This window comes from Ursus arctos, unplaced genomic scaffold (genome assembly GCF_023065955.2).
Source record: "Ursus arctos isolate Adak ecotype North America unplaced genomic scaffold, UrsArc2.0 scaffold_9, whole genome shotgun sequence".
Classification (NCBI taxonomy): Eukaryota; Metazoa; Chordata; class Mammalia; order Carnivora; family Ursidae; genus Ursus; species Ursus arctos.
Genome location: NW_026623111.1, coordinates 57900355 through 57925598, shown reverse-complemented (window position 1 = coordinate 57925598; position 25244 = coordinate 57900355). Strand labels below are relative to the sequence as shown.

The 25244-nt window shown below is 44.7% G+C and overlaps 1 protein-coding gene across 1 annotated transcript; it reads right to left on the bottom strand.

Annotated features, from left to right (window-relative positions):
• Nucleotides 1-6628: 6628 nt before the first annotated feature.
• On the bottom strand, nt 6629-13480 carry ODAPH (odontogenesis associated phosphoprotein). The gene is made up of 3 exons (XM_044388025.1): nt 13414-13480; nt 6829-6966; nt 6629-6684 (listed from the first exon to the last, which is right to left on the bottom strand). Exons 1-3 carry the CDS (start codon nt 13478-13480, stop codon nt 6629-6631), a joined length of 261 nt encoding a protein of 86 aa, XP_044243960.1.
• Between the last annotated feature and the right edge of the window lie 11764 nt (nt 13481-25244).

Below are 25244 nucleotides of genomic sequence, written 5' to 3'. Positions count from 1 at the left end.
ACTCGTTCCTTCTGATAGCTGAGTAATATTCCATTGTATATATGGACCACAACTTCTTAATCCAGTCATCTCTTGAAGGGCATCTCGGTTCCTTCCACGATTTAGCTATTGTGGACAATGCTGCTATGAACATTGGGGTGCATATGGCCCTTCTCTTCACTACGTCTGTATCTTTGGGGTAAATACCCAGTAGTGCAATGGTTGGGTCATAGGGTAGCTCAATTTTTAACTTTTTAAGGGACCTCCACACTGTTTTCCAGAGTGGCTGTACCAACTTGCATTCCCACCAACAATGTAGGAGGGATCCCCTTTCTCCACATCCTCTCCAGCAATTGTTGTTTCTTGCCTTGTCAATTTTTGTCATTCTAACTGGTGTAAGGTGGTATCTCAGTGTGGTTTTGATTTGAATTTCCCTGATGGCTAATGATTTTGAACATTTTTTCATGTGTCTGTTAGCCATTTGTATGTCTTCATTGGAAAAGTGTCTGTTCGTATCTTCTGCCCATTTTATGATTTGTTTATTTGTTTCTTGCGTATTGAGTTTGAGAAGTTCTTTGTAGATCTTGGATACCAGTCTTTTATCTGTAGCATCATTTGCAAATATATTCTCGCATTCCGTGGGCTGCCTCTTAGTGTTTTTGACTGTTTCCTTGGCTGTGCAGAAGCTTTTCATCTTGATGAAGTCCCACAAGTTCATTTTATCTTTTGTTTCTCTTGCCTTTGGAGATGTGTCATGAAAAAGGTTGCTTTGGCCAATGTTGTAGAGGTTGCTGCCTATGCTCTCCTCTAGGATTTTGATGGATTCCTGTCTCACATTGAGGTCTTTCATCCATTTGGAGTTTATCTTTGTGTGTGGTGTGAGAGAGTGGTCAAGTTTCTTTCTTTTGCATGTAGCTGTCCAGTTTTCCCAGCACCATTTATTGAAGAGACTGTCTTTTTTCCACCAGATGTTTTTTCCTGCTTTGTCAATGATTAGTTGCCCAAAGAGCCGAGGGTCCATTTCTGGGTTCTCTATTCTGTTCCATTGGTCTGTGTGTCTGTTTTTGTGCCAGTACCATGCTGTCTTTGTGATCACAGCTTTGAAGTATAGCTCGAAATCCGGCATTGTGATGCCCCCAGCTTTGTTTTTCCTTTTCAACAATTCCTTGGCGATTTGGGGCCTTTTCTGGTTCCACACAAATTTAAGGGCTGTTTGTTCCAGTTCTTTGAAAAATGTCCTTGGTATTTTATCAATAAAAATTTTTAACTGATAACTTACATATAGTAAGATACATAAACCTTAAGCATACAGCTTGATGAGTCTTTATAAATGTAAAGACCTGGAATATTCCCAGCTCCCAGCAAGCTCCCTCTTACCCTTCCTCAGCCAGCTACCCATTAAAAATCATCACTGTTCTGACCTCTGTCATGGGTTAGTTTTGCCTATTCCCAAATTTCATATAAATGAAATCCTGTTCTTTTGTATTTGATGTCTTTTGCTCAACCTGGACTTGTGAGACGCATCTATGTTGTGTGAAGCCGTAACCCATGGTTTCGCCCTGCTGCGTGGCACCCCGGTATATGATACAGTAACAATTTATTCATCCATTCTCCTGTGGATGGACTTTATGTTTCCAGCGTGCTGACTCAGTGGTTTTACTTGTGCTGACCCCAGGACTTGCTGAGGTATATAGAACTGATGGCCCCAGTACATTGTATCCATTGCATCTATTCTTTCTTGGACTTCCCATCCTTGGTTCCTTTGTCTCTCTGCTGCTTAGAACAAGCCTGGAGGTTCTAGTGGGAACCTGCTATTTACTTACATTTTATTATAAAAATAAGTCAAATATGCTCTGTGCTTAAGACAAGAAAGTGCTGATTCTCTCTCTCTTTTTTTCTTTATGTATAAAGGTACTTGAGCATTGTAACACTCTTTTCTTTAGAATCAAAGCTGGCTTTATCTAGATTATGCAGCTGTTCTGGGAGTTTTGTAGTTAACTCTTATCAAAATTGGATACGTCCTGTTAGGGGCTGAATTTATGCCGCAACATTCATATGTTGAAGTGCTAACCCCTAGTACCTCAGAATTCGACTCTATTTGGAGATAGGGCCTTTAGAGAGGTGATTTAAGCTAAAATGAGGACCTTAGAGGGGGTCCTAATCCAATCTGATTGGTATCCTTATTAAGAAGAGAAAATTTGGGGATGCCTGGGTGGCTCAGTTGGTTAAGCGTCTGCCTTTGGCTCAGGTCATGATCCCAGGGTCCCGGGATTGAGTCCCACATTGGGCTCCCTGCTCAGTGGGGAGCCTGCGTCCCCCTCTGCCTGCAGCTCCCCTTGTTTGTGCTCTCTCTCTCTGTGTCAAATAAAAAATCTTAAAAAAAAAAAAAAAGAAGTGGGGCGCCTGGGTGGCACAGCGGTTAGGCGTCTGCCTTCGGCTCAGGGCGTGATCCTAGCGTTGGGGGATTGAGCCCCACGTCAGGCTCTTCCACTATGAGCCTGCTTCTTCCTCTCCCACTCCCCCTGCTTGTGTTCCCTCTCTTGCTGGCTGTCTCTCTCTCTGTCAAATAAATAAATAAAATCTTTAAAAAAAAAAAAAAAGAAGAGAAAATTTGCGTATACAGGAAAGACACCAAGCACACACACCTAGTGGAAAGACCATGTGAAGAGACAGCAAGACAGCAAGAGGGCAGCCTTCTGCAAGCCAAGAAGGTAGGCTGCAGGGCCTCAGAGGAAACCTAGACTCTTGATGTCTTGGTTTTGGATTTCCAGCCTCCAAAACTGTGAGAAAGTAAATTCGCATTGTTTAAGCCTCCCAGCCTGTGGCATTTCATCATAGCAGTGCTAGCAAACTAACGCATCGCCTCAAGTAAGTGTCCAATGCCATAAGGTAGCATTTATAAAATAAGTCAGCTCTTTCTGAATTTTTCATTTTTAATCAGGCGCTTAGCAAACCCCAGTGTTTTAATGTGTCACAAACCAATCATTTAGGAGCAAGCCCCATGCAGCCTGTGAGTCCTTCCTTTCCTGGTTTGGCTGCCTCCTGAATAATTTGAGATTTAGTTGCAGAAATCATACTCCTTTACCTTCAAATACTTCATATTTTTATGTAAGAATGTTCTCTTACATAATTATCAAATTCAGAAAACTTAACACTGACATAAGACTATTACCAAACACATGGTCCACATTAAAATTTTGCCAGTTGTCCCAATAATATCTTTTCTGGCAATCTCTCCTCTCCATCCCACTTCTAGGACCACGTTACATTTAATTATCATGTCTCTTTAATCTCCTTTATTCATTCATTCATTCAGTCAGTCAGTCAGTCATTTAAGTAAGTAACCTCCACACCCAACATGGGGCTTGAACTCACTACCTTGAGATCCCGTCACGTGCTATTCCAACTGAGCCAGCCAGGTGCCCCTTGTGTCTCTTTCATCTCCTTTACACTTTGTCTACCATGACATCTACATTTTTAAAGATCACGCAGCAGGTGTTTTGTAAATGTTCCTCAGTCTGGGTTTGTCCGATAATTAGGCTCAGGTTATGCCTTTGTAGCATAATTGGAACTTTAGACTTGCAAAGGCTGTTCACACCACAAAGCGAAGATGCATGCAGGAGTTACCATACCCTTCCATTGCTTTAAAAGCAGCAAGTCCCACCTATATGCTAAGAGGAACATATATATTTTTTAAAGATTTTTATTTATTTATTTGACAGAGAGAGAAAGAGAGCAAGCACAAGCAGGGGCAGTAGCAGAGGGAGAGGGAGAAGCAGGCTCCCTGAGGAGCAGGGAGCCCAACGTGGGGCTTGATCCCAGGGTCCTGGGATCATGACCTGAGCTGAAGGCAGAAGCTTAACCGACTGAGCCATCCAGGCGCCCCAAGAGGAACATACTTGATAAATAAATTCACTTTGAAGTATTAGTGATGAAAACTATTCTCCCCCTGAGTCAAGACACCTGCTAGGCATCACTGTATTTTTTAAAAAGATTTATTTACTTAGCGGGGGGAGGAGGAATGGGGGAGTGGGAGGAGGGGCAGAGGAGAGGAAGAGAAAAATCCCAAGCAGACTCCATGCAGAGTGTGCAGCCCATGCCTCCGCATCACTGTATTTTTTTTTGTTAGATTTTATTTATTTATTTGAGAGAGAGAGAGTGAGAGAGAGAGAGAGAGAGCATGAGCAGGGGGGAGGGTCAGAGGAAGTAGGAGAAGCAGACTCCCCACCAAGCAGGGAGCCCAAAACAGGGCTCTATCCCAGGATCCTGAGATCATGACCTGGGCTAAGGGCAGATGCTTAACCAACTGAGCCACCCAGGCATCCCATCACTGTATTTTTAAAGAACAATTTATTAGGCAAAAGGATGCAATTTTTTTTAAAGTCACGAAGGCATGTGTTTTTAATTACAGGTGTAGGCTACTTCTCATATGGGCAACTCTACGCATGTTCAAGGGTGAGAAATGATACAATTATACCCAGACTTATTTTGAAAGCAGTCCTTGCTACGAAACCCTACAGGAGCAGCCTGCTTTCTATAACAGATGCAGAGAGTGAAGCACTGAAACTGGTAAGCTTTAGTTTGTCTTATCAACCAGTGTGGCCTTCATGGACTAGATTCCAGAGCAGTTGAGTTTTGGATTGTGAAAGTTCTAATGTTTGGGGAGAGAAAGCCCAGTCCAAGCAAGTTAGTTTGAGCAGCTAGCTGGTGGTCCTGTGAGCACATGGAATACCTAGGTGAAGGGCAAGCAGTGGGGGGAGCGTGCTAGAATAGAGGGGGTCCAGAAAGGGAGGTGAGATTCAAACGCAAACCTTTCCTTGTCTTCAAGTTTGCCCAAGGTTGGCCCCCTTTCTTCCTCCCTCCCTCCCCCCTCCTCCTTCCTTCCTTCCTTCCTCTCTTTTTTTCTTTTAAAGATTTTATTTATTTGAGAGAGAGAGAGAAAGTGAGTGCATGTGCACATGAGTGGGGGGAGAGGCAGAGGGAGAGGGAAAGAATCTTAAGCAGACTCCATGCTGAGCATGGAGCCTGACCTGGGTCTTGACCCCACAACCCTGAGATCAAGACCTGAGCAGAAATCAAGAGGTGAATGCTTAACCGGCTGAGCTACCCAGGTGCCCCTAGATTGGCCCTTTTCTGATTATGCCCCACTAATCAGAAAGAAAGCTAATGGGAGAGCAAATATATTACAAAATACAGAGTTTCTTAGTGAGGATTTCAAATACAGGTTTTATTTAAGTCTGTAATTTTGATGCAAATATCCGTCCTTATAAGAAAATTTGCTATGAAATGAGTGAGGAAATGATTTATTTTTTCCTTTTAATCTTTTCATATAGTGGAACAGCATGTGGTTTTCTCAGTCTATCCATTTCCCAGGCAGCACTCCCAGCATCCTCATGTCTTTATGTTTCCTTTTTCCCTTTGTCGAAGCAGCGGCGGTGGCAGCAGCAACTTTTGCACGTAGTTCTTGGGAGGAACAGGTGTAAACCACTGACCTCATATGCAAAAGCCAAGTTTCTATGTTACAGGCAAGGTGAGTGGCACAAACAGGAGGCGGTATTTTATGGGATGGCTACAGCGATGCCCAATGAGTGCCGTCAGTGGGATTTGTTACTTCGGTTGCACTCTCAGGTTCCTATAGTTGAGTGGACTGAGGTCGGTGGAGCTCTAGAGTTACCAGAACATGCATGTAAACTTTCAATTTGACTGTTGGGTCTAGACCCATGTCGAAAGTTTTAGGGGAACTATATAATCGAAGCTAGTATCCATACAGTGATAATGTGAGAAACAGTGAGAGAGGAGGGGTTGCTTAAAAAGTCAACATTAAAGTAACTTTAGATGTTACAATTAAAAAATAGTTTTTTAAGTTAGGTAGTTTAGTTTATGATATCTTCAAGGTAGTATCTTAGGCAGACTCCCGATAACTTTGTTTTGCTTTAATCCTTATAATTCTTTTGTTGGTGTTGTTAGAAAACTGAGTGGATCTTGAAAGTTCTCACAAGAAAAAAAATTGTAACTATGTATGGTAATAGTTACTAACTGGACTTATTGTGATTATTTTACAATATATACAAATATGGAATCATCACATTGCACATCTGAAACTAACATAACATTATGTCAATTACACCTCAGTAAAAAAATATATGAATAACCACTATCTACACCATTGCCAAACAGAGAATAAAATAAAACGTTCAGTTTTCTACAATTTCCTTTAAAGTTCACTTTGTAAATGTGCCCTGCTCTGTAAGTTTCCCAGTGAGTAAAAACGGTGTCCTTAATGTCTTCATTGGGTGGTATCAATTTATTTAAATGCTTTTCACTTTAATTTAGAAGACAGAGCTGATTCTTCTGGCATCTCAGTATGTGTAGGAATTCTTGGAACCACCTATTTTAGAATTTTATTTGCATCAATATCCTGTGATCTTAAAAAGTTGGGGATAAGAGTAATGCAGTTATTGCTCCCATTTTGCAAACCTGAATAACCTATATCTTCTCTGCTGACAAGAAGAACAATATCTAGTCTGTAGTGTTTAAGATACTTCAAGTCCAATTGTTTTAGTTTGGAAGAAGAAAGCAGAAATCTGTTTATAGTCTTCTCTGAGGCATTGGCTTCTTTTTTTTCCAGCATATTTGGGGCTTCTCTTTTCTATCCGCTTTCCTCAGATGAGCTTCCTCTCCAGAGTCTTCCCCTGGGAAAATATTGATAATAAGGAATAAGGGGACCGGGTGGCCAAAAAAATGGACGAAATGGAAACCGGTGGTTGCACTTGTGAGGAAAGAAAGGTCTGTGTGGAAACCTAATGTGGACTCTAGGTCCTTGCCATGGAAAAGAATGAAAAGGACATTTAGGTGTCCTTGTGACGAGCTGGATCCTCGTCACTGGGTTCCTCCGGGGGGGTGGAGGGGTGAGTGTAACGATCTGGCAGTCTGTAGGACCTCCATTTTCTTGTAAGCCTCCAGGAGGGGTGGCTCCCTCTTTCTGTCCTGTGGAGAGAAACATGCAAGTCAGGAAACAGGCCTGATCACAGAAGCAGAAGGGCGATACTTTAGGTGGTAGCAGGGCAGAAAGAGTGGGAGAGAGAACTAGGGAAGTCTCCAAGTGTGTTTGAAAAAAACCACCGAGGTCCAACAGAATGAAACATGAACACATCTCATGACCCAGTAGCCCCACACTGAGGAATGTATCCAAGAGAAATGAGTGCATATATCTACACAAGACTACTTCAGGAATGTTCATAGCAGCCTTATTCATATTAGCTTTAACTTGGAAACAGGACAAGTGTCCATCAGTAGGAGAATGGCTAACCAAACTGTGTATGCTGATGAAAAGGAAGCAATGAGAAGGAAGAGATACTGCTACAACAGCATGGAGACATCCCACGGGCGTTACGTTGAGCAAAAGGAGTTAGACACAGAAGAGGACATACTGTAAGATGCCACTTATATAAAGGTCAAGGAAAAACTAATCTATGGTTAAAAAATTTCAAAAAAGTACCTAATTCACAGTTAGGGCAGGTGTTATTTTGTGGAAAAAGTAGAATTCTTTAGCTCTTGATCCAGGGGGTTGTCACATGGATATGGAGGTACACACACACACACACAGGTGCACACGCATATTTTTATTTACACTCATGTTTACATGTATAACATACATATATGTGTATATGTAAAATGTGATCAGTCCGTACCTTTAAGATTTATAAATTATAACTGAGTAAAGAAAATTCAGTGGAGAAAAGAGTTAACATTAAGAAAATAAAAATAACCACCCCTCTTGAAGGCTGTTAATCCAAGAGGTCCGCTTCCCTTGCCCTAGCAGTGAAATCATGCCCTAAAGAGGAAGGGGGACAAGCACTGAGAACCAGGATGAAATTAGTTTCTGAGAAGAAATTTGGGTCAAGCTCAAGTGTTAAGGACTTCTAGAGGCAGAAGACTTTTGGTGTCATCCAATTGAGTTGGCTATGAAATAGTAAGCTTCCCTTCAGAAAATTATTCCTTCACTTTCTTGGAGGTTCACAATACAGGCCTGGAATGGGCTGTTGAGTGTGAATGATGGAAAAACGAACTCCCCACAGGAAGCTGAGAGTACTGAAGTGCTTAAAAAGAGCTAGATTCCCCTTACCTTTATAACAACCTAATTCTGATTTCTTCATTGTATAGAATATCCTTATTGCCTGCCTGCTCATAGCTCCTTCTGGAGATTCTGTTTTACCCACAACCCCTGGCAAGGTCGGTCCTACATATCTTTGGCTATGGCTGATTGGCCTGCTGGTAGATGCACAGCTCATTCACTGGCTGACCAGTGACCAATCAGATTCTCATTTGAGCATTGCAACAAAGAGACTCAGCTAGTGGAAGATGTTAGTAGAAAGTGTAAGGTGGGCGGGGGGGCACCTGGGTGGCTCAGTCGTTAATCGTCTGCCTCCGGCTCAGGGCGTGATCCCAGAGTCCTGGGATCGAGCCCCACATCAGGCTCCTCCACTGGGAGCCTGCTTCTTCCTCTCCCACTCCCCCCGCTTGTGTTCCCTCTCTTGCTGGCTGTCTCTCTCTCTGTCAAATAAATAAATAAAACCTTAAAAAAAAAAAAAAAAAGAAAGTGTAAGGTGGGGACTGGAGTGTTAGCTTTTGGCCAGTTAAATGCGGAGTAAGTAGAGAAGCCAGTCTTTCCACAGAAGCTATAACATGGGAAGGCCTGAAAAAGAGAGACAACAGACTCTGTGGTAACAAAGTGGTGATGAGAGTAGCCTTAGTTCTTGACTTTCCAGGGCTGATCCCTCTAAAGCCTGGCTGTGCTCAAGGTTCTTGGAGATATCCTTGTAGTAATCACTCCACCTCCGGCTCTACTCTACTCCTTTCTTAAGCTAATTTGAATGAAATACTAACCCTTTCTTCCATACCCACCCAGGCTACTGAGAATTGAAATCCTATGATTAAAAGTAGATTAAGACATTTCAAACCACAGAAGATGATTAAATCCCACACCCCTCATTCTTTCCTCCTACACAGATCAGTTTGAACCTTTGTAACATGAAAACTTTCTGTACGATGAGAATCCAGTCCCTAGCGGAGAAGCTAGCTTTATTCTTAAGCTCCATCTCGACATGTTTATGATCAGATCAGACTTAGCCAGGCCTGAGCTCTTCTACTCAGTACACTGTATTCCAGCCATTAAAGACAAACCAGCTACCCACCCCTTGTGCTCATCTCATTGCTTACACCTGAGGCTACTCACCAAATCCTCCTGCTGACTCTGGGGTGTTAGAGCCTGATGGGCAGCTTTTCTCTAATTCTGGATCACCTGCAGTGTTCAGTGCTCTCTTATGGGAATTTCCAAGGTCTCCAGATCAAGATACAAGCTTGTCCCCAAGATACAACCAACCCAAGAATGTGGGCAGGAATACGTAAAACTGCATTCTTCTGGCAAGCTAGACACTTTATGACTATTTCAGTCACTGGTTGGCCCGAGCAAGTGTTCTAAAATGTAGGAACCACAGGGACTGATTTGGGAAACTGTCACAGGGTAAGGCCAACATTTGAGTGAGGAGATCGATGTCATTCATGGTCTCCAACTCTGGCTGAGTTGACACTGTTCATCTATTCTTTTGTTTCTCCTTGTTCTGCTCCATTCCCACTGTCTTCTAAACCTTTGACATTCTCCTCAAAGCCTCTTCAAAATTCTCATTCTTCTTCATTCATTTGAAGAATTCTCTTCGCAAGTCTCTTTACCATTCTAAGTAGACTACCTAGCTTCATATTTCAGAAAGAAAACTTCAGTGATCCGCCATAAACTTATTTGGTTCCTATTTCTCTCACTTCAGAGGGAAGTCTACACAGTTCCAACTCAGTTCCCACCCCTCCCCCGTATTTAATCTACTGGACCCTGACTATGCTTTCTCTGCTTCACGGAAACTACTTTGACCAAAGTCATCAATGGTCTTGAGCTTTTACCAAGTTGGTTCCAGAGGCCTAAGCACCATTTTCTATCCTTTTGCCTGGCTTAGTCCTACGCAGATTTCATGCCTCATTTCCTCAGGGAGGCCTTTCCTACCCTGAAGCTGGCTTAAGGCCCTTGGCAGTATGTTTCCATACCACCATGGGAGTCCACATTCGGAATGCTCCTCAGTCATGTCATTACTATTCAGGGGTTATATTCCTCGTCCACGGAAATATCCACGTGACCACCCTGTAGACCGCTGGCTCCTCGTCCCTAGCGCAGCGCCTGCAGCAGAATTCAATTGGTTGAGAGAAATCTCTGTTTCTGTAATTGCAAAAGTTACCATCTTTCCACCTCTCAGGGAGCATTATAAATAAATGTTTCTCAATATGTAACATACTGACAGGCCACCGAAGGCACTGAAGGTCAAAGACCAGAGCCCTTCGGTGACCTTAATCAGACCAAAGTAGGTCAAATATTTCAATGCACATTGAAAACATTTTGAGCGGCAGAAGAGCATAGTGTTTAAAAGTGTGGACGCTAGAACCGGGCTCTCTGAGCTCTGCCATTTAGTAACTGTGACCATTGACAGTTTCCTTAACTTTTCTGAGTCTCCTTATCCTTATTTGTAAAATGGAGAAAATAATACTGCCTATCTCATTGGCTTGTTGTATTATCTGAAGTAAGATATGTAAAGTGCTCAGAACATGTCTGACACATGGTAGGCATTTAGTAGGTGTCTGCTACTGTTATTATTCATCTTGAATGTTATGGAAAGATTCTATCAACACAAGCCCCATTTTCTTGGGCCCATCTGGTTACACTTTATATATAAAATCTGTGTGCCACTGATAGGAGTAAAGCCTACAGATGTTAGAACAGGACCTCCATGAAAGCAGAGACCGTTGTGGTCACAGCTCTGTCCCTAGAACCTACAGCTGTCCCTGGCTTAGAGTGGTGCCCAGGACATAGTCAAGACATTGAATGAATTGGCAAGCAGATGTTGAGGGTTCCTCTCTGTAGATTTTCGGGAAGCTCAGGGAGTGTTTAATTCCAGTCCCAGAAAATTTTCAATAATAACTTACATTTAAACTTAGAGTATAATAAAAAATCAAGCCAAAGTGTTGCTTGAAGGTTGGATATCAATTTTAAGTGGGTTTATTATAGTCTAGACACGAAATTCATAGCATACCAAAAACCAGTACTTTTTTTTTTTTCAAAGTAAGGATAAGAAGTTTTTTTCCTTAAAAAACCACACATGCACACAATTCCCTGTAGTCTGTGGTTATTGGGGCAGACAATAGCTGGCTTGAAACGAACAGTACTGATTTTTAAGAGAATTAAGCCTTATACATGGTGTTCAGGTATGCAGCTCTCCCTTTCTATGGCACATGGAAGTGTAGAAAAATTCTCACGGGCTTTCAGAGTTGAACCAGAAAGGAATATAGGTTCTGTGATGAATTTACTCACAATAACTGCAACTGAATTCATTTTGTAGACTCAGAATGATCAGCTGTTTTGGTCAAATCTCTAATTCTACAGAGAAAGAATTTGGAGCCCAGAAAGTGTCACGAAGGCCTATCTCAATTCCATATTCTAAGTCTAGTCATTTCTCCAGTGGGCAGGCTGCTATGCCAGGTGCTACAGCCAATGCGGGATGGTAAAGGCACGGGCCCGCGCTGGAGTCGGGGGCAGACGCTACAACACGCGGATCCGAAACACAGCAGAACGCCGGCCGCGCCATGGATGACGTACCAATGGCTATAAGAATTCACAGATGTCAGAGAGAGAGATTGCCATTTTCATTTGTATGTTTTAAGAGAGCCTTTGAGAGGGCAAACGATCCTGACGTGTAACCGTCATCACAGGAAGCCGACTTGCAATGAACGGGTGAGAGCGGGAGGGGAGTGGCCGCCGCGCTGCCGTGGAGGGGACAGAGGACAGGGCGAGTCCGGACCCCGCGCACGGCCAGACTGGGCTGAGCCACAGCGCGTGCAAGCGAGCGGGGAACGGGAACCGAGGCTGCTTGGATAGAGGGAGGCCACACTGGAAGGATTTCCACGCCAGTCTGAGGGACAGTGCGGAAGCATGAGACAAATCTGGAAGTCACATCTCACATTTTAGTTGGTGCCTTTTAGATGTGAATAAGCCTATAATCTCATTATTACTTGTGCAGCTGCATATTTACAAAGTTTCCTGAAGAGTGGTTCACTTTCTGGAAAGATGTCAGGTGGCTAGTTCTGTTATGATTCCTCTTTTAGATGTCAGATTCTGCAGGTGGTGCTTGGGGTCTGGTCCTGGGAGCCGGGCGGGGTTATTTGCAACATCTCCTCACCCTCTGCTCGCCAGAGTTCAGGCAGAGGTTGTGCAAGGTGGTCTCTGGTGGTCTCACCCCCAGCCGTGGGGTGTCTGTCCCTCTCTGCTCCATGTGAGCCTTGGGGGAGGGGAGCAAAGAACGTGTTGGGGGATGAGTAGGGTTTGGCTGAGCCCCTGCAGAGACCCCAGGACACTTGGTTTGATCCTGGGTCTCGCCTCCCTGAATGGTTTCTAGTTCTGGAACTAAAGTGAACTGTGAAACAACATTAGACCCAAGTCCCCCAGCATTTTTTCCCCTCCTTCCTCGTTCTCCTCTCTTCCCTAGCCTTGTTTCTCCTTCCCCCAGGGGTTTGCAAACCAAGTTTAAAGCTCAGGCCACCTGGGAAATTTTTTATTAGGGGAAAGGAAAGAGAAGAGGAGCAGTGAAGAGATAGAATCTACTATAATCTTAAAGAAAGAAATCTAGGCTCACTTCAGTAGCACCAAGATGCAGCTGAGTAGTTGTGATTAATTAAATCAATGAACAAACAGAGACTAAACAGCTACCATATGCAAATTACTGTGCTGCTGGGGATAGTGAGAGGTGGACATTGCTGTAATTCAGGGTGGAAATTGTTAGCTCTACAACAATAATAACTAGTATGTGTTTTAAGCTTGAAGAGCTTCTCTTGCATGATAGCTCATTTGGTCCTCATAACCTCCATAATAATTATTCTTATCCATCACTTCACAGACGAGGGGACCGATATCAGAAAGATTAAGTACGGGGGCGCCTGGGTGCTCAGCCCTTAAGCATCTGCCTTCAGCTTAGGTCATGATCCCAGGGTCCTGGGATCAAGCCCCGCATCGGGCTCCCTGCTCAGCAGGAAGACTGCTTCTCCCTCTCCCACTCCCCTTGCTTGTGTTCTCTCTGTAGCTCTCTCTGTCAAATAAAAAATAAAATCTTAAAAAAAAAAAAAGAAAGGTTAAGTACGTCTAATGTCACATAGTTAAGGCTGAGAGTAGTATCAAGGTCTTCAGATGATAAATTTTAGTTTCTTTCTCCTTTAACCACATAAGCTGGTGGAAACTGACAAAATGATTTCCAGTTTATGCATATGTATTGTCTTGGAGCCAGATCTTGTCTTTTCACACAACTTATCAATTAGGGACCCACAGGAGAATAAACACAAAACTCTTACCTTCCGCCACAGTTACCAGCACCCAGCAGACCAGCAGGCAGTAGGAGAAGCTGACTCTGTGAGCCATGGCTTCTACCCTGAGCAGTCACTGCCCCGAAGCCAATGTGGCTTTAAAGGGGAGTTGGTGAGTCACCCGCAGCCTGATTCAGGTAATTGCATTTGCATAGTGGACCACAGGGATCGGGGCCTGTGGTGTGAGGGTAAGAAATCCGCCAGGAAATTCCAGACAGTATTTATCAACCAGAACCTTCTTGTAATGACAGCCAAACCTCATTCCTCCATCCTTGGAGTCAGATTGTGGACAACCACGCCCTCCTGATCCTTTTAATCCCCTCAAATCTTCTCTCCCGTTAGTGTCTTCTCTTTACTTGCTCTATGGGTCTCCCTCTGCAAGAGGAAGAATCTCTCCAGGAAATACTCGGCAGTGCTTCCCTCTGTGTCCTTTACTTACTTAACAAAAGCCAGATAGGCTGGGAGGAACATGAGCCAAAGGCTTCCTGACCCAGGTGCTTTGAAGACACTGTTCGCAGGCCTCAGATCAGAGATGACGGCTTTTTCTTCTCTGCTTTTGTCGAGGAACCCAGGGCAGCAGTGTCAGAAAGCTATCTTGTCGAGTAGCCGTCATGGTCACTGTCTACACAAACATGAAAAATTTGGGAGATGAACTGAGTGAGTTGTCCTTCCAGGGCTCCTTCTGATTTGTCATATTGCCCATATGATGGACGTGAAACATCTGTGCCTGGTTCGTTTCTTGAGAGAACAACTCTGTCTGTCTAGAGGGAATGGAAGGGGATGGTCACAGGTGAGTAAGAGCACGGATATTGGAGTTGGAAAAACTGGCTCCAGTCTTGATGCCTTTTCTTCGGATGTGGGTGACCAAGAGTGAGTCCCTGAGCCTTGAAGCCACAGGTCCCTCATCAGTAAAATGGATATTTCCCTCAGAGGATTGTTGTGTTGAATAAAAGAGGTAATTGACCTACAGCTCCAACCACAGGGCCTGGCGCATGAAAGGGAGTGGTTAGTGTTGTGAATAAATTATAGTGACTCCAGTTCTTAATTTGTTCTCTTAGAAGCTGGTATTTGTCTAATCATTCAGTCACTCAAAAGGCCTCACTTTGAGCAGAACATTTTCCTGGGCATTGCAGAAAGAACAAAACAGAACCCAGTCCCTGGCTTCGAAGGGCTAACAATGTGACGGGGGAGACTGTGTAAATGGAGGACCAGAATGAGTAAGAATGCAAAGAGTCACAAACTGGAAAGTAGCAAATCCCACAGGCCTGGTGATGATCTCGGACAGATGCACGATTCCCCTGCAGTTTGGAGAGGGGGCAGGGATCACGGGGCTCGAGCTCAGTTCTCTAGATCAAGGCATGCATTACCCACCGACTGGCCCCGTGTCATGTCCCAGACGCTGGTCTCACTGCCGGGGCTAAAAGATGGGGTTCTGCTCTCGTGGACCTTACGGTCTGGCAGGGACATCAAATGTTAACTAGGGAGTAATAATAAAGGGTTTTGAGGGTGAAGGGAGAGGAAGTACTGGAGGTTACGAAGCAGAGAAACATCCATAATTTGACATCAGTGGGTGAGTATTACATACACTGATAAGGGACAGAAGCAGAAAAATGTTCATCTGTAGCCCAGAAGGCTGACCTATAGCCTGCGTCGTTCCGATACGGATCAGTACGTGCTGGCTGCTACATTCTTACAAGGTCTCGTGACTGCCTGGACGTCTCACCGACAGTTACTCCCCAGCTGAATGATAAACTTCAGAGAAAACTTGCGAAAGTAGTTCTACGAGTAGAAGCTCGAAGAAGACATTTCCGATCTAATACTCTCTGCACATCCCTTCCCCCTTGAGCACGAAGCCTATAACCACCAGCTTCACACAGTAAAAGTGCACCTCTTCCTGCCCACGGGTCCCGTCCCCATGCTAGAATAAAACCACCTTTTGACACCAAAAACGTCTTAAGAAATCTGTTTTGACCGTTTGCTCGTAGTCCCACGTCATATACTACTTTGCCCCCTGCATTGGGAACACACTGCCTCGCCAGTCAAATTAGATCCATGTAATCGCTTTACCTACTGCCCAGTATTCCATTTTATGGATTTATTGTAAATTATTTAATCAAAACTTTTATATGTTTTTTATCTTTAAAAATATTTTATTTATTTGAGAGGGAGACAGAGTGAGAGAGAGCATGAGCAGGGGTTGGGGGGCAGAGGGAGAGGTAGAAGCAGGGTCCCCACTGAGCAGGGAGCCTCACATGGGGCTCTATGCCAGGACCCGGGGATCATGACCTGAGCCAAAGGCAGATGCTTAACTGACTGAGCCACCCAGGTGCCCCTAATCAAACTTTTAGTTGATGGAGATTTGTGTTATTTCTTCTGGTCCTCTTTCTTTTCTGTATTGGATATCTGATGAACTTTCAATTTAAATGTCCATGAAAATATATAACAAAAGCAAAATGGTGTAATATTTTTCCGTTTGCAAATATTGTCCTGAAGTTTATTAAGTAATGAAGCTTCAAAAGGAACAATTTTTTTTTCTCAAATTTTTGTTCTGTTGATAATATAAAAAGAAATGAGAGAGACGTGGTGTGAGAGAAGATGCCGACAGGTAGATTTGTCCGTCACATAATCAACTGGTGTCTCAGGAAGTGTCCTACACTATAGATTACTCTTCCCTTTCGACGAGTTTCCTGCCCACCAGGAACACGCTGTGGACAGGTGGACCTAGGCTGTTGACTCTGCCCCCTTCTCTTTGAGAAAATAATAATTCTGAATGCATGGCATCTAACCACCAGATCCCAAATTAGTTTTATTATTTTTCTGGGAGACTGAAAAGATACTCATGCCAATGGGGGTAAGCTCCCCTGCCGGGTCTGCTGGATCAGATTCCCTGATGTTCCTTTGAACGTGGAAACCCATGAAGAGGATACAGGCAAAGAAGGGTGTGGTATGTGCTAGAACCTGTGGCAATAAGACTAAAAACCAAACAAACTCAGGATATATAAAGTGAAGATATTCTGAAAAGGTAACCTGCAAGGGAAGCCACACGTGGTGATGTTGATATGGAAACCGAAGCTCAACTCAGAGCATACAGAAGAGGTGGCCATAACGTGCCTTAGAGCCCCCATCTGCAGGCGGGGCTGTCACTTCCTTTCCACCTCCAGGTCTTGATTTCACATGGCTACCATGTCAGAGTTTTGTAATAGCTATTGTCATTTCAATCCTCTCTCATTCTAAGAGCAAGAAAATGTTCTTTACGTGAAAATCTGATGATATCACTCTCTTTCTAAAAATCCTTTAATGTATGGTGACTAACATAACATAATAAAAAATAAAAATAAATAAATAAAAATCCTTTAATGATACTCTGTTGCTTTAAAAACCCAAATCCAATTCCTTAGGTGAATATCCAAAATTGTATTACTGATTTGTTTTACTCAATGGCTTTACTCTCTCTCCCATCAGTCTCTAATTTAGATCCCACCTACAACCATAGCTCTCTGCTTCTAATTCTCGATCTTGCCTTGCTCTTCTAAGGAATGAATGAAAATATCTGTATAGGTCAGTGGTTCTCCACTGGAGGGGATTTTGCTCCCCCCTCTCCCAGAGGACATTTGGCAAGGTTTAGAGACTTTTTTGTTGTTGTCACAGTCGCCCATGACAAAGTCGTCTCTGGTCCCAAACGCCAAAAGTGCTACTGTTAAAAAAAATAATGTATAGATATATACATATATATCTATACATACAATAATCTCATCTGAAGCATGTTGACCATTTCTCTGAGCCTTTAGAAACTTGCTACAAGGAGGAACAAGTTTCAGTTTAAGCGAACCCCACAGTGGAAACAGATTTATTAGGAGAAAGACTTTTTGCCCACCCTGGGTGTTCAAATCAGTGGCAAAATCAGTGGTACTCTTGCCAATCTGCAAAGCCAATTTTCTCCCTTCGGTCAAAGTGAGTTTGAGAACTAGGAGTGAGTATATTCACCAGGAGCCAGGTCACAGCCTCCGCTCGACACAAGGAAAACTACCTTCCCCCTAAAGCACAGGCAGCTGAAGCAGGGTTGAGAGGGATAGGCCCTGCCTCTCCTCACCAGTCTTATTTTTCAAGCTTCTCTGGAGCCAGGGCTAAAATAGAATTGCTTCCATGGAGACCAGGAGGCTGGGTCAAGCCTCCAGGCCTGTTGCTTAAAGACCAAAACCACAAGGTCAAGAGACCAAATTAGGGACCTTAACAAGATCTCGGGTAGTGCCCAATAGCTGATAGATGAAAGGACCAGAATTTTTAAAAACTTCATCGAATTCTTATTTGACAGAAAATTCTAACATCTTTATTGGTGATGTATCGAGTTACTAAGTCATGCCATGTCTGATTTATTTGTGTGCTGTATATGGAGGGGAACCAACTGTTCAATCAGTGAAGCTGTTGAGAGCTTAGATTAATTTGCAGAAAGTCTTTATTTACCTTAAAAAAAGAAATATTTCTGAAAGCTTATTTCAAATGCAGTAGTTTTGGTAAAAATCTTTGCAGTCCTATACTTTAAAAATCCACAAATCATCACTTTCTCGTTTAGTTGAAGGCTCATCAATGAGGTTCTAATGTCCATAGTCTCAGTGTCAGGAAAGCTATCAGGGTTTTGGGTCACTGTTGTTGATCCTTGCCCTCGGGATGTTTTTTCCTGTGAGCCTGTACTAGTTTCTCCCTCCATAGTAAGTTCGTGTGCCTCAGTAGGCACGTTCCTTGGCCACCTTGCAAGAATTATTAGCCCTGTCCTTTTGTTCTTTTTCTGAAGTAAATTACAGGGACCAGGAGTGGGATGTGGGTTGATAACATCTGTCTTACAGAACCGACATCAGACATGAGGTTAAGAGGTAAGGAACTAGGACCCCTGGATGGCGGCAGGATGCTGAGGACGGCGTGTAACCTGGAGAAGTTTCAACCACCTCCTCAAGAAGTTTTGAGGCCCATTCGGTTCCTGCCCTAACCACCGCATACTTTGCTAATCATAAATAAACTGTTCCTAGGCCCAAAAGGGCATGGCAGACTTGGGACGGATTCCCCGCCTTCCCGTTGGGCTGCCCTTCCAGTAATAAAGCTTTCCATGGCTCAAACCTGCTGACTCAGAGATTGGCTCACTGTGTTTTGGGAACGGGAGTCTGATTTCAAGGCTCCATAACACACTGAGTTAAGGGGAAGGGTCCGTGTAGCTGGTTTGTGTTAGGTGTTTTTTTCTTTCTTTCTTTCTTTCTTTCTTTCTTTCTTTCTTTCTTTCTTTCTTTCTTTTTCTTTCTTTTCTTTTTTTTTACAGTAATTTTGTGAGGAGGTGATGTAGGACTCAAGAGGAGTTATACTTCTTTCTCACAGACTCGAAAATATTAGGTGGTAAGGTTGAGATTCAGAGCTAGGCCTTTCCCAACTTCAAAATTCCCGTTCTTTCTTCTAATTCAATATATTTACATTGCTTCAAAAGTTCATTCCTTTATTTACTTACTATCTCATTAGTGGATTTATATTCTTTTAAGGATTCTTCTGTTTTCCGTTTTTCTGATTTAACAGTCTGTGAGGACAGAGGCTCTTCTCTGATAGCACTACTTAGAAACAACCCAGGGAAGAACTCCAGGCCCAGCCTGGGGGTGTCAGGTGGCTGGGGAAGGGAAGGCGGGCACAGTTACTAGAAGAAGAGAGGCGGGGGTCATGGAGCCTGGGCCACTGGAGTGGGCACACTACACTTGTGTGCCGCATGACCTCCCACCGCACAGTCTCCAGTCTGTGTCACTTAGAATGTTCACAGACAGAGGCTAATCCATGTTCCTATGAAAAAACAACTTTCTAGTACTAAATGTCTGAGACTATGACAAAGATAGTAATATTTACGATGCTGGTTTTTGTTTTTTTTTTGGTCAGGAAATAGTTGTTGGTGCCTGAAGGGTCATATGGTTCAGCCACATCTTGACATGTGAACTTGTCCTAACCAAATGTCAACCAAGATGGAATTACTTGTTTCATTCTATCCAGTGTCTGTGTCCAGGTTGCCCTGATAAAATGTTTCCAATATACTCTAGTGATATGTGTTGTCACAGAAGGAGCACTTGTCTAAGAAGGCTTTGTGACATTTTTAGAGGAAAGTTCCCCCTGTGTTCCCCCTCCCTGGTTAGGAGCCTGGGGAAGCAGGACATTTGGGACTGGGGTGTGTTGCTTTGGGAAGTGCACTTTGCTCTCATCATTCACTAGACAGCTATTTATTGGGTGCCCGGTATGTGCTAGACACCATTCCAGGGGCTTGGGGTATATCTGTGAGCAGAACAGACAAAAATACCTGCCCTACTTGAGTTAACGTTCTACTAGAATGGAGACAGAGCATAAACAACAAACAAAAGAGTCAATTATATAACATGTTAGAATATGTTAGAATGTTAGAAGATTCTGTAATATGTGGTACAGAAAAATAAAAAGATAATCAGGGTAAGAAATGTTGGAGGGTGTTACATTTTTAAGTAGAAGTTGATGTTTGACCAAGGGCTTGAGGGAGGTAGGGAAGTTATCCATAGTATCTGGAGAAGAATGTATCAGGCAGAGGGTACAGCCAGTGCAAAGGCCCTGAGACAGAAGTAGGCGTGGTGTGTAACTTACAAGAGCAAGGAGGCCATTGTCACTGGGGCAGACTAGGAAAGAGATGAGGTCAAGGAGTAATGGAGGCCAGATCATTACCCTGAGGGAAATGGGAAGCCACTGGAAGATTGTGCTGAGAGGTATGACATGATCTTACATACATTTTGAAAGGACAACTCGGGGCTCCAGGGTGGCTCAGTCGTTAAGTGTCTGCCTTCGGCTCAGGGCGTGATCTCAGAGTTCTGGGATCGAGCCCTGCATCGGGCTCCTCCGCTGGGAGCCTGCTTCTTCCTCTCCCCCTGCTTGTGTTTCCTCTCTCACTGTCTGTCTCTCTCTCTCTGTCAAATGATAAATAAAATCTTAAAAAAAAAAAAAAAGAGAGAGAAGAAAAAAAAGAAAGGACAACTCCGGCCACTCTGTGGAGAATAAACTGTTGGGGGAGCAGGGGAGAACTTAAAATAGCAGTAGTGTAGGGAGGAGGTGATGCTGACACAGGTTGGGGTGGCGGGGAGATTCTGGACATATTTTGAAGGTAGACTTGACAGCATTTCCTGGTGAATTGCAAGGAGGTTATGAGTGACAGAGTCCTAGATAACGTCACACTTTTGGTCTGAGGGTTTGACTGCTGAGATCGGGTATGATCAGGTGGTGAGATTGCAACTGAATTTTAAAAAGTTATTATAATATTGGTTCGTCCACAAAGAAAAAATTGGGACAATAAAAATACATTGGTACCAAGTTATTAGTCTGTGAAGTGCTACCTCGAAGCTGCAGGACTGGAGGTGAGATTTTCATATTTAGGCAATAAGAAGGGTCTGCCTTGCAGATTGGTGGTGTGCCGGGAGATCATTATGTCCAAAGCAGCTCTGCCCGAAGGGGAGAGAAAGGCTGGATGAGCAGATGGGAGAGGGGCAGTTGCTGTAGGGACGTGGGCTCTGGGTTCTCTGGATGCCCTGTCTCACCACAGGGGACACCTACGCTCAAATTGTGCTTTGTGTCTGTCCTCTCTCTCTGGGCTTTGAGACCCTTGATGGCAAGGACTCAATCTTGTCTTTTTAAAGTCATGATAAAAGGGACAACATGAAAATTACCATTTTAACTATTTTTAAGGACACAGAAGACGTGAGCCTTGATTACCGTCAGAGCCACAGTGCCCGGCACGTGTGAGCACTAAGTAAACTCTTCCGGAACAAATGATGGACAGATGCCTGGGGAGGGAGTGGGACAACGGTGTTTGCTGGTGTACAGCAAGTCAAGTCTGGGTCAGGGAAGGGCGCTAGGGCAGGAAGGTGGCTTTGCCCAGGGTCTCCGCTCTCTGCCATGCCCTGCTTTTCGGATCTGAGCTTGGGGTGGGGAGGGTTTAATCTCCTCTGTCTTCCCACTTGCACCTGTGAGGCTTACTTCTACCTGTCACCTTGGCTGGTGCCCAGATGTTTAGTCCCATAACGGTTCTGTGAGGATGTTTTTGGATGACATTAACATTACGTTGTTGGTGGAGGTTGAGTAAAGCAGGTTGCCCGGCACACTGGGCGTGGGCCTCCTCCAATCAGCCGGAAGCCTGAATAGAACAAACGATGGACTTCCCCTTAGCGGGAGCAAGAGACAATCCGCTGCGGATGGCCTGGGGACTTGAGCTGCAAGTCGGCTCTTCCCGAGGGGTCCAGCCTGCCCTCCACCCTGCAGAGTCTGGTCTTGCCTCCGAAAGTACGGAAAAGGAATCTTCCCCTCGCTATACACACATCCTGTTCTGTTTCTTCAGAGAACCCCGATCAATACACACCCTTATTCTCTCTGTGTCTCTCACGTTGACATGCATACCTGCTGCCTTGCAGGTGGAGGGGACAAATACAGCTGAAGAGACTTCGATCAAACGCTTCTGAAGAAGACCTTTGGTGTTGGCGGATAATGAAAGGCATAGCCCAGCGCTGCTTGGCCGGAGACGTGTGGGGTGACTTGAGGAATTCGGCTGGTTTGTGAGCGTGGCACTGCTTCTAACGCAAATCCCTCAGAAAGACGCCCGTGAGGACGGCAGCCCGTCTCTGGCTTGGAGCAGCCTGTCTAGTAACTGCAGTCGAACCTTTTCATTCTGGGGAGAGTCTCATAGCGGTGACCCCCCTGCTCGCTTCCCCCCTGCGGTGTCCTGTGCCCTCCTTCTTGGTGGTTTTTAAAAATGTGTTTAGAATTTCAAGGAGCTCAAACTCTGAAGATACTGGATTTGGATACAATGTAAATGCTTTTTGGTTTTGGAGTTCAAATGGAGACAGTATATTAGTTGAAATGGAAGCCCGAGAGGGGAAAAGCCCCCACCAGCCGCAGTTTGGACCAACGACGTTCAGAAGGCTGGACTGTTCTAGTCCCTCTGCGGCTACCGCCTTTCATTCTGCACCGACACCACAGGTCTTCGTTAGACGCGTGTGACTTCGGCCTCTCCCCTGCGCTCTATTCAGCCCCTCCCCCGGCAGGGCAGCCGGCGTGCGTGCAAACGCGAGGGCGGCGCCCTCAAGGACCCGGCAGGATGGCAGCCTGAGCAGCGGCTCAGGGGCCCCGGCTCCCTCGTCTCCGCCGTCCCGTCGGGCTGAAGGCGCCGTGTTGCACGGAGCGGAAGAAGCGCCGGCAAGCTCCGCCCGTGCCCGGTGAGGCGGGTCTCCGCCGCGGAAACTGCGCAGGCCGACGCCGGGCCGTGCGGGGTCAGGGGGCTGCCGTGAGCGGTGCGGGGCCGGCGCAGCGGCGCGGGCGAGTCGGCCGGGGGCCCCGCTGCGAGGCCCCTCTGGGCGGCGGCGCAGGTGCTCTGTCGGGCGCGGGCACTGGAAGGCTTCCGCGGCTGGCACTCGTTGGACGGTGCTGCCCCGTGGGCGCCTGCGTGGCTACCCCGCCGCCTGCCTCGGTGTCTCCTGCTGGGAGCTCTCCTGGAAGGAGTTGCAGGCACGTCTCCGGCGACTCCATTTTGCAGAGTAGGAAACGGAGGCCTGGAGAAGGTTCCTGAAGTCGTCCCGGTGATTTAACAACAGAATGGCAGTGGCATCCTGGTCAAGGGCGGACAGCCCTTATTCGCCCACGGTTTGAAACGGTGTTAAAGCAGTGGGACAAATCCGTGTCCTGGTCCGTGCCCTTCCACCAGTTAGCAGCCACAGCTGGACCACTGTGCCTCACCGACCCTCAGTTTCCTCATCTATCATTTGCCGTGTGCTTAAGCAAAGCTGTTCTCATCATTGCACGTACATGAAGCCATTGAATCTTCAGAACAATCCAATGAGATAGGCACTATTGTCATCCCCATTTTATTTTATTGTAATTTTTAGAGAGCGGGCATGAGCGGGTGGGAGGATGGGAAGGGGCAGAGGGAGAAGGAGAGAGAGAACCCTAAGCAGACTCCATGCCCAGCATGGAGCCAGATGCTGGGCTTGATCTCACGACCCTGAGATCATGACCTGAGCTGAAATCAAGAGTCAGACACTTAACTGACTGAGCCACACAGGCGCCCCTCACCCCCATTTTAAAGATGAGAAAAACCAAGGCACAGAGAGGTGGTCCTGTGGCTAATAAGTGGTAGAGCCAGATAGAAACCCAGGCAGTTCCGCTCCAGAACTCTTGCTCTTAATCACTGGGCTAGGTGTGCCCTGAGACCCTGGCTGTCAACTTACTGATGGGAAAGTTCTGTGACAGTATCCTTAAAATTCACCAGGTAGTGTAAGACAAAAGACTTGTTTGTTAAAACAATTGTTTTTCTTTTTTTTTCTTTGTCAAGTTTTTATTTAAATTCCAGTTAGTTAACATACAATGTAATATTAGTTTCACGTGTAGAATTTTGCGATTCAGCACTTCCGTACAACACCCGATGCTGATCACAAGTGCCCTCTTTAATCCCCATCACCTATTTCACCCACCTCCCCTCTGGTAACCATCAGTTTGCTCTCTCTAGTTAAGAGTCTGTTTTCTGGTTTGCCCCTCTTTAAAAACAACTGTTTTTTCAAGGCAAAACAACTAAATAAAAAAGTAGAGGAGAATCGACAGGTTCAAAGATATAAGAGGCATACCAACCAATTATAATGCTTGTACTTTATTTGGGTCCTGTTTCAAATAAACAAATTGAAAAAAAGACAATTAGGGAAATGCGAACTGCATTTTTGATGATATTAAGGGATTATTGTTGGTGTAATAATGATACATGGCTTTGTCCAAAAGAAAAAAAAAATAAAATGCTTACCTTTTAGAGAGATAGATGCTGATATATTTACAGATTATATGCTGTCTGAGATTTGCTTCAAAATAATCAGGAGGATGGAAGTGAGCGGGGATATAGACAGAACAAGATCCCCATGTTTAATAATAGTTGAAGCTGGATGACGAGTGCATTTGAGTTCATTCTACTCTCTACTTTGGTTTGGAACTGTCCACTGTAAAAAGTTAAAACAATCACCCTGTTTGAATTTTTGTTGTATTCTCTCAGAAATGTTGAAAGCAGTGTGGACCTATGTCACAGGACTAGTGGGAAGAACCACAGTCCATAGGGGGAGAATGGGTGGAACGCTGCTTAGACGATCCCCCTTCCAAGAGTGTAACTTATTTGAGGATGACCCCCAGGCTGTCCACGTGGCAGACACTTAGTAGGTTCTTCTGGACTGCGTGAAGGCATGAGCATATGAACGAATGAATGTGAATGCCTGGTGTACAGCGAGTTAGAGAACGATTCTGTCATGAGATCAGGAAGAGAATCTAATTTTGGGGCCAAATATAATGACAAATGATTCTGTATGCTTCTCATTTAATCAAATTGTGTATTTAAGGGCAGCTTTATTGACCACAATCATAATGACTAAAACACTCCTCCACCATTCCCTTTTATCCTCGTGGACAAATGCACACGAGGAGATTTACTAATACCAAAATCTTTACTCTAGAGTGATGTTCCCATCACCACAGTTCGCAGAGCCCATGCTCTGCTCTGAGCTCTAGTGCCATGTCTTACTTGCCCATCTCAGAATCATCCCAATTCTTCTACTTATCTAACCCTGAGTTCCCTCTGAGGAACCGGCATTATTATTCATCTGGCTCCGGGATCATCTGTAACCTATGCCTGCCAGTCATAACATAGCATTCCTATGGCCACAGAAATTGTTTCAGGATGGGCATTTGACGGATGTCAAGTCAACCAGGCCCAGTAAAAATGAATCCTGGGACTTTTGTATGAGTGACCAGAAAAGAGGCACACATCT